General features: G+C 33.3%; 3 protein-coding genes across 6 annotated transcripts; 1 reads left to right on the forward strand and 2 right to left on the reverse strand.

Annotated features, from left to right (window-relative positions):
* Nucleotides 1-240: 240 nt before the first annotated feature.
* On the forward strand, nt 241-3,039 carry Bma-rpt-1 (Uncharacterized protein; the record flags this gene model as incomplete). Of its 2 annotated transcripts, none has more annotated exons than XM_001899945.2 (9): nt 241-316; nt 493-596; nt 814-921; nt 1,139-1,351; nt 1,494-1,589; nt 1,680-1,892; nt 2,005-2,148; nt 2,236-2,431; nt 2,882-3,039. In XM_001899945.2, 9 exons carry the CDS (start codon nt 241-243, stop codon nt 3,037-3,039), a joined length of 1,308 nt encoding a protein of 435 aa, XP_001899980.1. The 2 variants fall into 2 exon arrangements, with proteins under 2 accessions (XP_001899980.1, XP_042934576.1); XM_043078642.1 differs by having other exon boundaries at nt 2,236-2,335.
* A 383-nt stretch (nt 3,040-3,422) lies between these two features.
* On the reverse strand, nt 3,423-6,892 carry Bma-hpo-20.1 (Uncharacterized protein; the record flags this gene model as incomplete). 2 transcript variants are annotated; one of them, XM_043078643.1, is made up of 10 exons in its annotated part: nt 3,423-3,724; nt 3,900-3,977; nt 4,101-4,213; nt 4,369-4,521; nt 4,722-4,909; nt 5,199-5,294; nt 5,418-5,565; nt 6,008-6,205; nt 6,334-6,570; nt 6,816-6,892. In XM_043078643.1, the coding sequence occupies 10 exons, from the start codon at nt 6,890-6,892 to the stop codon at nt 3,423-3,425; spliced, it is 1,590 nt and encodes a 529-aa protein (XP_042934577.1). The 2 variants fall into 2 exon arrangements, with proteins under 2 accessions (XP_042934577.1, XP_042934578.1); XM_043078644.1 differs by lacking the exons at nt 3,423-3,724; nt 3,900-3,977; nt 4,101-4,213; ... (3 more) ...; nt 5,418-5,565; nt 6,816-6,892 and having other exon boundaries at nt 5,986-6,205; nt 6,334-6,422.
* Nucleotides 6,893-8,637: 1,745 nt separating this feature from the next.
* Bma-hpo-20.2 (Uncharacterized protein) lies at nt 8,638-12,055 on the reverse strand (the record flags this gene model as incomplete). 2 transcript variants are annotated; one of them, XM_043078645.1, is made up of 9 exons in its annotated part: nt 8,638-8,861; nt 9,188-9,281; nt 9,390-9,531; nt 9,911-10,044; nt 10,128-10,223; nt 10,501-10,651; nt 10,803-11,000; nt 11,339-11,575; nt 11,883-12,055. In XM_043078645.1, the coding sequence occupies 9 exons, from the start codon at nt 12,053-12,055 to the stop codon at nt 8,638-8,640; spliced, it is 1,449 nt and encodes a 482-aa protein (XP_042934579.1). The 2 variants fall into 2 exon arrangements, with proteins under 2 accessions (XP_042934579.1, XP_042934580.1); XM_043078646.1 differs by lacking the exon at nt 9,188-9,281 and having other exon boundaries at nt 8,838-8,861.
* Nucleotides 12,056-12,570: the final 515 nt, after the last annotated feature.

Below are 12,570 nucleotides of genomic sequence, written 5' to 3' on the forward strand. Positions count from 1 at the left end.
CTTAATCAGCAGCGACGACCAGACAAGTGTTACATCCACGTTTCCTCATACTTTCAACTCTCGAATCAATCCGCAGGGCCATTGGTATTTCACGTCGCGAGCAAAAGAAGAAAGCGAAGTTGCAATGGTCGTGTGATTTGGGGAGGTGGAGAGTGTTTATTGTGTTTTTTTCGCAGCAAGTTAATGGCTGATAATGTTCTTTTCCTTATTTTGAGTCAGTTTCAGACGTAGTTATACGAGATGCCAGATTACCTTGGTGATGATATGCGCAAGAGTAAGAAAGAAGTTGTGACAGATAACGACAAACCCTTTCAGTGTATGTTTTTCAGTCATTAATTAAATGTGTGATATTGAAAAGCTGATTTTTCTTAATGTTTTTTTCGAAAATAAAGCATTCCCGAAGAAATAGAACTAGTATCCTTCGATCACCAAGAATGCTAGCAGTTTTAACGATTTATTAATTCAAAATACTGAGGAATAGCTGTTCTCCAGCCCTGGATGAAAACGATATTGTGGTATTGAAGCGCTACGGACAGGGTGCTTATACGGAACAATTGAAGCAGCTAGAATCCGATATCGAAGAATGTGTTAAAAAGGTAAGTTTAATATAGGAATAGTTGCTCATTCACCTTTTTCATTATTCATTTTCTTGATAGTTATGAATTTTGTTCTTATTCTCTATAACTTTGTTTTGCTATGGAGATGTGCAGCTCTTTAAATTATTGAAATCTTGGAAATAATTTCAAACTTTTTACGTAATCAAATCTTACTACACAAATTTTGTATTTTTGCATTCTCTATTCTCCAATATAGGTGAATGAGTTATCTGGAGTCAAGGAAAGCGATACCGGACTTGCACCACCAGCTTTATGGGACATAGCTGCTGATAAGCAAGCAATGCAGAGTGAACAACCCCTTCAGGTCTGTTATTTCGATTACAATTTCTTACAATATTTTTTTCAGGTACGTTTCAGCTGGAACCAAATAATAAAAATTAAAAAGCAACAGATTAAAATTACTAGTTGTCAGACATTAAATAAAGTTAATTTGTTAATGATATAACTAGAAGTGATCGTGCTGGGTTTGTTTTATATTAAAATTACATCCCTGGAAAGAACAGTTAGGAACTGTTTTGCAGGTTGCTCGTTGTACAAAAATAATAACATCAGAAGGACATGAACCACGCTATTTAATAAATGTCAAACAATTTGCAAAGTTTGTGGTGGATCTTGCAGACACCGTTGCACCAACTGATATTGAAGAAGGTATGCGAGTTGGTGTGGATCGTAATAAATATCAAATTCACCTGCCTTTACCCGCGAAAATTGATCCATCGGTTACGATGATGCAGGTAAACTTTTTTTTTTTGGAATTGTAGAAATACCATCTTGCATCATATTGTTGCTGGTAACATTTTCATTTTTAATAAAATATATAGTAATCGATTTCTTATGTCGCAAACTTTGCTAATCGCAGATTCTATTTGATTGCAGGTCGAGGAGAAGCCAGACGTTACTTACGCCGATGTGGGTGGCTGCAAAGAGCAAATAGAAAAACTAAGAGAAGTGGTCGAGACCCCATTGCTGCATGTAGGTTTTCTATACTAATTTTAGCTTTTGTAACTGAGAAAATTGATCTACTTTTTAAGTAATATTGTTGCAAATTGGGTTATATTTTAGCCAGAACGTTTCGTCAATTTGGGTATCGAACCACCGAAAGGTGTTTTGCTTTATGGACCTCCTGGTACAGGCAAAACTCTTTGTGCTCGTGCTGTCGCCAATCGTACAGATGCCTGTTTTATCAGAGTTATTGGTTCTGAGCTAGTGCAGAAGTATGTAGGCGAGGGTGCTCGCATGGTGCGAGAACTATTCGAAATGGCTCGTAGTAAAAAAGTATGGTCTTTGTTTTTAACACTTTCTTAGTTTAACTCGGCAACAGTTATTTGCTTTATAATTCTTAATTAAGTTGTTTTTCAAAAATTCAAAGAAAAAGTTTTTTTTATAGGCCTGTCTGATATTTTTCGATGAAATAGATGCCGTGGGCGGTGCAAGATTTGACGATGGAATGGGTGGCGATAATGAAGTGCAACGCACCATGCTTGAACTGATCAATCAGCTGGATGGCTTTGATCCACGCGGAAATATTAAAGTATCCATATATCTTTTAACGTTGAAATCTCTTATTTTAAGTATTGCATCTCATTTTCTCATAATTAAAGGAGGCTTTTCCTTATAGGTACTTATGGCAACTAATCGACCTGATACGCTTGATCCAGCATTGGTTCGACCTGGCCGTTTGGATCGCAAAATAGAATTCGCTTTACCAGATCTATCAGGTCGTACTCACATCCTTAAAATTCATGCGAAACAGATGAGTGTCGAAAGAGATATTCGATACGATTTATTAGCACGTCTTTGCCCTAATAGTACTGGTGAGTTTTTCGTATTAGTAACGCTGGAAGAAATCGCGAGCCTTGACAATATTTTTCATTGCTTCTTTAGCGTAATTTATTTTACGCAGCTGTTGGATTTGAAAGTTCCAGATAAGGTTTTGCTACAAGCTTATCAGCTTGTGTGTTTGGGAAAACGAAATACTCATTAAAATGTACAGAAGGAATTGATAAATTTAAGTGGTGTTTTGATAGTGGAGAGGTATATCAGCGTATAGTGCGACACACAAGCTATGTAGGCTTTATCACATTTTGCTAAGTTTTTTGAACCTGATAGCCTAAAAACTTTTCCCGCAGGTTCATTCATGTTGTAATAAGGTGAAAGCAAATATGAACCTATTTCTTTACGTTTGACACAGAATAGAACCATAGCTTTTATGTAATATATTAAACTTAACAAACTAGAATCGATGTCAAAAATACTTTCTGCAGGTGCTGAAATTAGGAGCGTTTGCACGGAAGCCGGTATGTTTGCAATACGTGCTCGAAGAAAGCTTGCAACGGAGAAGGATTTCTTGGAGGCCGTCAACAAAGTGATTAAGGGTTATGCCAAATTTAGTGCCACACCACGTTATTTGACTCACAACTGAAAAAAATCTGTTTAGAAATAAACCCTAGATTGTGATGATTTCTTGACTAACCTCGCAAAGCAGTTTTTCAAAAATGTATATAATCCCGTATGGATGAATTTGACAGTGACCTCTCAAATGAAAACATTCAAGAATTTTGTAGCATGCTCATAAAAGTGGGCAACACTTGAAAACAGTTAGTTGCTAAATAAATTGAAATATGCTTAACTATGCAGTGTATATATACTGATGTTATCATGAGTTCATGAACGATTTCATATGTTTTCACAAAAAAATCAGTTACAAATTAGTTTCAGTAGCGGACGTAAGCTCATCGAGCTTCGAATTTTACAGCCCAATTTTGAATTCATTTACGACTGCAATACAATCCATACTGAAAATAATTAAGGTAAAGAGATGGTAGGACAGGGAAGAGAATTCTTATTACGAGAGAATATGGTGCCACACAAAGCACTTTTACAATTATCTTCTTTCTGTAATCTGGTGAAAAGATGAACAATGGTAACACAAGAACACATGTAGACCGTGATTATAGCGGTTGCATGATAGTGATTCTTTACCGATGAAGTGTTTATGCTTTTATTCACTAAACCCGTTAGAATATTTGCCAACAAGAAGAACAGCAATCCTTGTTCATTAATTGAATCCACTAGAAATGGTTTCAGTGCTTCCAGCAGATTTTCATCTGGAATAGCGTTGAAATCGCATAAGACAAGAGGAAATTTTACGATGTTAATTTTACTTGTATCACTGCTTTGCAGAATATAAACATTCGTATTAGCGGTGCTCGAGATTAGTTTTGTTAAGCGACATAAAAAATCGTTATATGCTAATGCTCTGAATTAAATTCCAAAGCTTACCACCATCTAGCACAATTTTCGTTTCAGAATGCATTTCCGTCCTACCATTTTCCGTCGTATTTGCCTTTTTGTTTAAACCTAGAAATCATGGAAATGTTGGAATGTCAGTTTCTTACATTGATTTGAGAAACTACTAGTGCTATTTCTGGAATCATTCGAAAATAAGTAACAAATGAAAATCTGCCCTGATAGTAAACTTACTGCTGCGGAATCCCGAAATTTGTGAAGCCCGGCCGTGGAGCAACTGAACGAATAAGTAACCGCACAAATAAATGTTGTGAAAAACTACCTGAAACGTCTCATTCATGAGTGCCCTGATATGAACAAAGTGCACTTATTATGTCAGCAACTTTCCACTTATTATTTTTACGGATGGCCTGAATCATTCAATAATTCGCCTTTTTAATGCTTTATCTTAACTAGTTATTATCGAATATTGCATTGAAAGTAATAAAAAAAAGTAATAAACAAAGCACTCATCATTTCTAGAATGTACGGCACATTAGCAATTCTTCGCGATGGTGGGCCCACGAGTTTTATGGCAAATTCCTGTGCTAAGAAAATTACTACAGTGAGTAATAATAGCTGGAAAGAACGGTAGAACCATACTTTGATACGTTTCCTAAAAAAGAGAGTGAACGTCTACATTCTCCAACTAATCTGTGAAATGTTCCTTTTTTCCCTTTATTTCTTTTGAAAATAATGTTGAAAAGAAATTTTAGTCGCTTGTGATCACTGCACTTTCTTTTGAAATTATTTCCCTATGCATTTTGAACAGGAAGGTTATAAAAAGCAGAAATGCAATGAAAAGGAATAAAGGACCTTTTTTCGGTTATACTACAATTAATGTTAGGATCGCAATATTCTTGGTGTGATATCGCAGCAAATAAAAAATTGGCTATAGCCGATGCCAAATAATAGATTGACAGATACCCAAAAAATGAAAAAATCCCTTCGCGATTTTTGGATACAAAATCTTTCCTTTTTGTCTCATTCGAAATCAAATATTGCTAATAATAAAAAATGTCAAGTCAGCGGCATATTGCTCACTAACTGTTAAAACAGTAATATTTTTTCCTCTTTACAAATCCTCATTAACAAACTTTTTTATTTTATTATAGATTATAGATTAAAAATTATATTTCTTTTCCCCTCTCTATGAAAGCTTTGATATTGAGCTTTTGTCAATGATGAATGATCCCTTAAGAAAAAATAATCGTATAGAAATATTAGGAATACTTAAATCCAATTTTACTATTTTACTATTGGAAGTTGTTTCACGTAAACGTAAAAAAGCACCTGTAAATTTTGTTTCGTTAGAAAATATTGGTATGTAAAAGCAATGATTATTCCCAATAATAAATGGTAACGTCGACCCAAAAAATCCACTAAGAACTAAAATTTTGTAAATTTACTTTTGTTACATCACGTTTCAATTCAGGAAATCAAAGTGACTGGTAGTAATAACTCCAGATGATGGGGGAAAGATATTCTACCCATAAAACAAGTTAAACAAACCCGCAACAATCCGAGGGTAATAAAGAAATTCCAGTATATACCATATTCACTGATCTGATACTGATAGTTGGTGAAATGAAGCAAAAATGTTCGTGCTATACCAAGCACTATTAACACAGCACTTGATGACGGTTTCAAGGAGCAGTACCTGAAATGAATTACTTAGAGAATATCCCAAATCTCTGTTTTTCTCGTTAATTTATGCTTACTGATCATGTTCGATCTTTCATCTGATTTCCTGTACGCGATCATATCATGACATATCTTTTGATTAACTTAGATTTTCTTACGACGATTACTTAATCATTCAATGAATCTCATCTATGGAAGTAATATATTTTCATTATGATAACATAGAGCATGAAAATGCCGAAATAAGCTCATTAAGCTAGTTATCCAATCACATTTAATTTATTTATTAAAAAAGTTGTCCGTGATAGTATTTTCAGTCCTTGTCTTACTTAAAAAAATACTTTCCGCCAGTAATATATCCCATTCTAACTTAGCATCAGCTGCTACGCTAGTGTGAACGCTCAGATATCAGTATCACCGCATAATACATTTAAAATTATGAATATAAGAACGAGAACCACTGCTTTTGAGTGACGTGTTTTACTCTTCCAGGATAATGTCGGAACACATCAACCACAGCAAAACAATAAACAAATGTAGCTGTACCGAGATCCATAACACTTCGGCCAAAAATTGACGTCTTCGCAAAGCGACGTGGAAATACATCAAAATCTACGGATAATATGGCGCCAGCTGTAGCAAGGAAGCCATATAATCTGCAGTAGTATTGGGGATAAAAGCATATTTTATTTTAGAGACATTCCACACAAAGTTCTATTTAAAAGTCATATATTACAAGCTCATGTTAAAGCAGTAGTTTAGATTGAATTTCTATATTAACAACCTCATATAAGTGACAAATTTAGTAGGTGAATAATGGTCATCATTGATTTGATGAAACAAATCGCAGTACGTTCGTTTTCTTCGTTTCATAAAATACTGGTCGCATATTAGAACGACAACAAAGGTCAAAAGTATTATAGTTTGTGCTAATAGTAGTAATAGTATATGGTCCGAAAATAAGGTCAGCGTCAGTACCACTGGAAGCACGATAAGTAACAAATCGAGCACAAAAGTTAACCTGAAATTACCTCCTGAGACTTTTTCTCGATTTTTTTTTTCTCTCAAAAAGATTTCTAAAACAGGTACTCAACCTCAGAGCAACAAAGTTCACCACATAGGCCACCACATAAAAAAAATTAGTATTAAAATTGTCTTGATTCAAAACATCTTACCAAAATAGTTTTGGAATCCTTACTTTTCTAGTTAATTAATGAATGTTTAACCCTGAAAGTAAATCAAGAGTTAAAAAACAGTAGCACTAACCAACTCCCAATTTGGAGGGTACATGGAAAAATACAAAGCACCCCTGGTACTGCTATATTTCGCAGTATTATCGACATTGGTCCAACTGTCTGAAAGAGCAGAACCTCAGCTTGTGTGGTACCATTCCGCATTTCTTATCGCAATTTGAAGCAGCCAATACAGAAAATGCTTCCAAGGACAATGATAAACTGAGATGACACAGTTGAAACAGATCCATTCATCTCATTTGCATAATTAAACAGAGGTAAAGTCAGTTGTCTCAATCTGTTCCCTCCTTCGAGAACACCTCTCGTATTGAAATCTCCAGTAGCACAAATGTATTAAGATGACTTCCGTTTTCCTAATTTTTTAAATAATGATGTCAAATTACCCCGTTCACGTATGTTTTCCATTTTTTATGCTATCGCAGCTAATAATATCATCGTTTTTTTCAGACTGAGACGATGAGTGCCATCAATTGATTGTATTAATTTAGGAGTGGAAAATTATCTTATGGAAAGCTCTTGAGTAGACATATTACATTTTAAATCAGTGATAGCACAACAGGAAATGAAATCTATCCAGGTGTTTATCCTCAATTTCATCGTGTGTTTTGTCGCTTTAACATTTTTGTTATCGATTTAAAAGGTAAAGAACGGGGAAAATGATTAAATAAGACAAAGAAGTTAAGTATAATGTTTAAGGAAAGTCCAATGAAGCAAGATTAAGAAATAATCACTTTATTGGAACAGTAACAAAAAAAAGAAATATATATTTAAACATTTACATAACAAAAACAAAAATGTAAATATACAAAGAGGCGAGAATTATTGCAACATTTATTTGATGCGTGACACTTCAGTATTATTACTCATGATTTATAGGCTATTTAATTTTTTTAATATTTCACTAATACTTAATAACAGCATATATAAAATATTGAATAAACAAAAGAGAATAAATGTTGGTGTGACATTGTATTCCCTTCTTATGTTTATAATATTTGATCCTTGATGAAATGACCTGAACACACTATATAACTTAAAACAGTATGCCATAACATTCAGATATACCTATTGAATGTATTATGATAAATAATGACTTAGTATGGTTCACTACAAGGTCAATTTCATCAACATCATACTCCTTTTCATTATCAAACCTAATGGTACGTTTTGAGCATTTGAATAACATCGGTGATACACTACAAGAAACGAGATATAAGTATTCATTTCGAAACACTTGAGAGTAAAATAGAAAGTTTTAGAGCCACTATTTACGTGCGGAATCTCTTGAACATGTTTAACAAATACTTCATAACTCGAAAGTAACCATAATTAGCGAAAGCAAAGCTACTACATGAAATTTATTACTGGGTTCTAAAAGTTAAAGAATGTTCTTCGGTTGATACGAACCTACAATTATTTCTATTTATATCAACTAGATTCAAAAATACAATATGCAATGGCTAAACCATTGGAACCTTATAGTTTCCTATAAGTTTTTTTATAACCAAAATAAAAACCAACAAAATTGAGTGTAAGATAGCATTTAATAATTAGTAGCAATTTCGTCGGGTTCTGATAAACTCATGTACAATTTCATCGAGGATTTTTTCAAAAAACAAAAATACTAAAACACGCAGGAGCAATATAGAAAATATACATATAATGCCAATACCGAATGATACAGAGGATGAAATGTTTTTTTTTAAAAAAAGTACAAAAAAAAGTTAGTGATGAAAATAATAATGTCCTTAAACAAATTATATTATCTATTGCCACCACTGGAAAATAAAATAAGTTGCAGAAAATGAATAATTTAAGAAATGTATATACAAAATTCAAGAGGTCTGCTTTAACCTTGTACAGACATGGATGACTGAACATGAAATGAACATATATACAATAATGATAGTCATCGAATGATAGACACTTGTTACAGAGCTTGTCGTTATTGTTAAATTAATAAGACCCGTGAGCAAGTTCGCTAATAAAAAAAATGGCATGGCATATCGGTTCACTGAATCGAGCACACATGGCTTTAAACGCTCGAAGGGACTTTCATCTATAAAAACAAAGCTAAAGAAGTTGATGCAATATGACATACAATCCAATATTTCTTCAAAATAAATGTTAATGGTGAACAAATGGTGAGTGGTACTTTGATTCCTAGCAGTCTAAATATTTTCATCTGATCAATCAAAGATGGTCCTAAAGGACAGTAGGTCTACAAAAGAAGAGAAGAATAAAAATATTAAAGAATAAAAATATTAAATAAAAATACTACAAAGAATAAAAAGAATAAAAATAAAAATACTACAAAAGAATAAAAATATTAAATCAAATCAAAATAACAATTTACGAAAATCGAGAGCAGTCCAAAGAACTAACCAATAGAGAATTGCGGCATTTGTGCTGCCCATCCAAATATGGAAGTTAGTTGTATCAACAACAAACTAGCCATGTAAACAGTATGGAAGACTAGCTGAATACAACATATCAGACATATCAGAATTAGAATGAAGCAACGGACATTTCCATGATAATGAAATTAGAAAAGAAACACCTCCTACAAATGTGTGATATGGCTTACCATTTCTAAAATATAAGACAAGTTGGCAATTCTCCGTGAAGGTGGTCCCACAAGCATTTCAGCCAATTTTTGAGCAAAAAAAAGAAGTGCAGCGATTATAAATAATTGGAATGTTCTGTAGAACCAGGATTTGAGCCTTATTCTGTAATTCCAGTGGTGAAATCATAACTCTCTGATATATTTCATCCAGATTGGAATCGATGCAATACCGCAAAACTACGTGTATCCTATTCATAAATATCGTGTTTGCTGCTTGACAACTATTACCTAATGATGACTGTTCACAATGAGTGTGTAAAAACGACTTCATCCAGCTCATTTAATGACTACTTTTTCTAGGAATGGTTACATTTCCTCTTCTATTGTAATACCCTCCCATTATTAACTTTCATCATACAACAGCAAAAAAACAGATTGAAAAGTATATGGGTTTGCATCTAGAACTATGCTATTATCATTAAACAGTAGCTACTGGCGAAAGTAAAAATAAAATAAAAAACTCCACTGAAACAATAACTAACCCCGTGAAATACATGAAGCTGGCGATAGTGGATGCGAAATAATATATTGATAAATATCCAAATAAGGAAAAAATACCTTCACGATTCATTGCAATAAAGGTATCTCTATTAACGCTCTCCGAAAGTAGCCAATTCTGAACTGAGTGATATAGCAACGAATTTATTACATGAAGTTTTCAACAACAAAAAAAAGTGCTCAACCAAATTAAATTAAAACCTGTAAATTTCTTTCAGTCAAGAAATACTGATAAACAAAAATGACGATAATGCCGAAAAGTAGATGAAAACGTCGACCAAGAAGTTTCACAGTAATCTGAAAAACACGGCACAATTAGCAGGAAGTTTACACCGACACTTCTTATTCAAGAAAAAACGAACAGAGAGACAACCTCCATAAAAAATAATGATGAAGTTCAACTGTCCTCTCTCAATACGAATGTTGACATTTATTCATTCCTGATGTTAGAAAGTAAGCAAATTTAAATTAAACAGAAATGCATCATACAATTTATTATTTATTAATATCATATATTAATACGTGGAAGTGCTAATCTTTAAGACTAAAATGATTCAAAGTTCACAACACAAACCCTGAGAAAAGCAAGTGTTATGAAGAAATTCCAGTGCACCCCATATTCAGCAATTTGTGTTGGATAGCTTAATAGATGTAAGACACATGTCCTTCCGAAACCTAAGCACAGCAAAATGATGCTTGGCAAGTGCTTCCGGAAAAAATGTCTGCTATAAAATTTAAATGTGAAATAGTTAAAAACCAAATATTTAATATTATTAAATTACCAAGTTACTCATATTTTTTATATTTGAATCATTCATACGGCTTGATATTATCTCCCTCAATCTTTCGATTCGATTTTAAAAGAAAAAGAAAAACCTTCTTTGTAGTGATGGAAATTTACTTCTGCTTGGAAAATCTTTGAAAACATCAACAACGGCGAAACAATAAACGGATGTTGCAGTGCCAACATCCATAACACTTCGACCATATGTGTGTGTCTTGGCAAAACGACGTGGGAAAATATCAAAATCAACGGAGAGAATTGCAATGGCAGTTGCAATGAGGCTCATAGATCTGAAATAGAAAAAAAGCATGATAAAATTCGATAGTTATATTTCTCACGATTATAGAAACGTACTTGATATCAAGTAGCTAAAATTTATCTTTTTTAAAGGATAATATGCTGAGACGGCCTCACGAAGATTACTGTCATAAAAGTGACAAATACAACCTATATATCGATTTTGTTTTATAATTTTATAATATAGTACGTTTAATTCAACAAATTCAAATAAATTTGAAGGATAAAACGAGGAAAGGGGTTTATATAACTTCCTATTACTACTGTTTCAAAATTTTATCAAAAGAACGTTTCCGGAAATACTACTTTCAATATAAATAAAAAAAGTAACCTCATGTAAGTGATGAATTTGGTAGGTGAATGATGATCATCAACCATTTGACCGAAAATCTGGCGCAGTGTAGGTTTTTCGCGTGCAATAAAGCAGTATTCACAAAGTAAAAAAGTTATTAGAGAAAGCAAAGCAACTAATTGGAACAGAAGTATCAGAAGGAGATGATCCGAGAAAAGAGTCAATGACAGAATAACTGGCAGTACTATGAACAAGAAATCAAGTGCAAATTTTAACCTGAAATTCACTTCTTTAATGACAAGACTCACAAAACCGACTAATTACTAATGTAGCTAACTCACTGTCCTATGTTTCAAGTAAACTATTATACTGACACCTTTTAATAAATACACACTATTACTTTGCTGAAAGACCACTATTAAAACAAAACTAAAACGACGGCAATGTGAAACAGTAATTTTAAAACCTGCCATTCTCGGCTTCCGTGTACTGATTTGAGCTCTGAACAAATACTAAAATTCATTTTGGTAGGGTTTCCCACCTACACCATGAAGATAAGCTTTTTTTTTTAAAAAAAATTTACCAGAAACCACTCGATAAAGCGAAACGAAAACCAACAAATATCCATGGCACGGCAATATTTCGAAGCAGTATTGAAAATGGTCCAATCAGCTGCCAGAGAACAAGTTCCGTTTGGCTGGTACCATTATAAACAAAATTTGAGCCTTCTATTTGAGCATTCTGTATTGAATGCATTTATCGAACTCTCCCAAACAATACTCCCTACAAAAAAATTGCCAAACTCTCTGAAGTCTGAAAACATTAAATAATATGAAATCAAGAATCAAAAAATCCATTTCCCACATAGTTCTAAAAAATCTGTAGAGGCACAATTAACATTTGTTAAGAGTGTTTGAGCGGCAGGATAAATTCCAGAAGATTGTGTCACTGATAATCGACCGGAATCCATAATAATTTTTTTGCCAAACATTTCAAGACTAAAACTAGAAAAAACAAACAACTGACATGCAAGTTCTACTTTGCTCCATTCTCCCTTCCTCATTCCCAACGCCAAAATGGAAAACGCAACCCCTGAAGCTGAAAAAAAAATGGCTTTTCCCCACTGAAAGTATATAAGCATAAACTTCTCCAATAAAAATCCATCTACAAAAAAGCCATAATTTATTACATTTTATTTCTTATTTAATAGAGACAAAATAATGTGAAAATAGAAAAGGACATTTGGGAAATACCGTACAATGGGGGACAAA

This window comes from Brugia malayi (genome assembly GCF_000002995.4).
Source record: "Brugia malayi strain FR3 genome assembly, contig: Bm_v4_Chr2_contig_001, whole genome shotgun sequence".
Classification (NCBI taxonomy): Eukaryota; Metazoa; Nematoda; class Chromadorea; order Rhabditida; family Onchocercidae; genus Brugia; species Brugia malayi.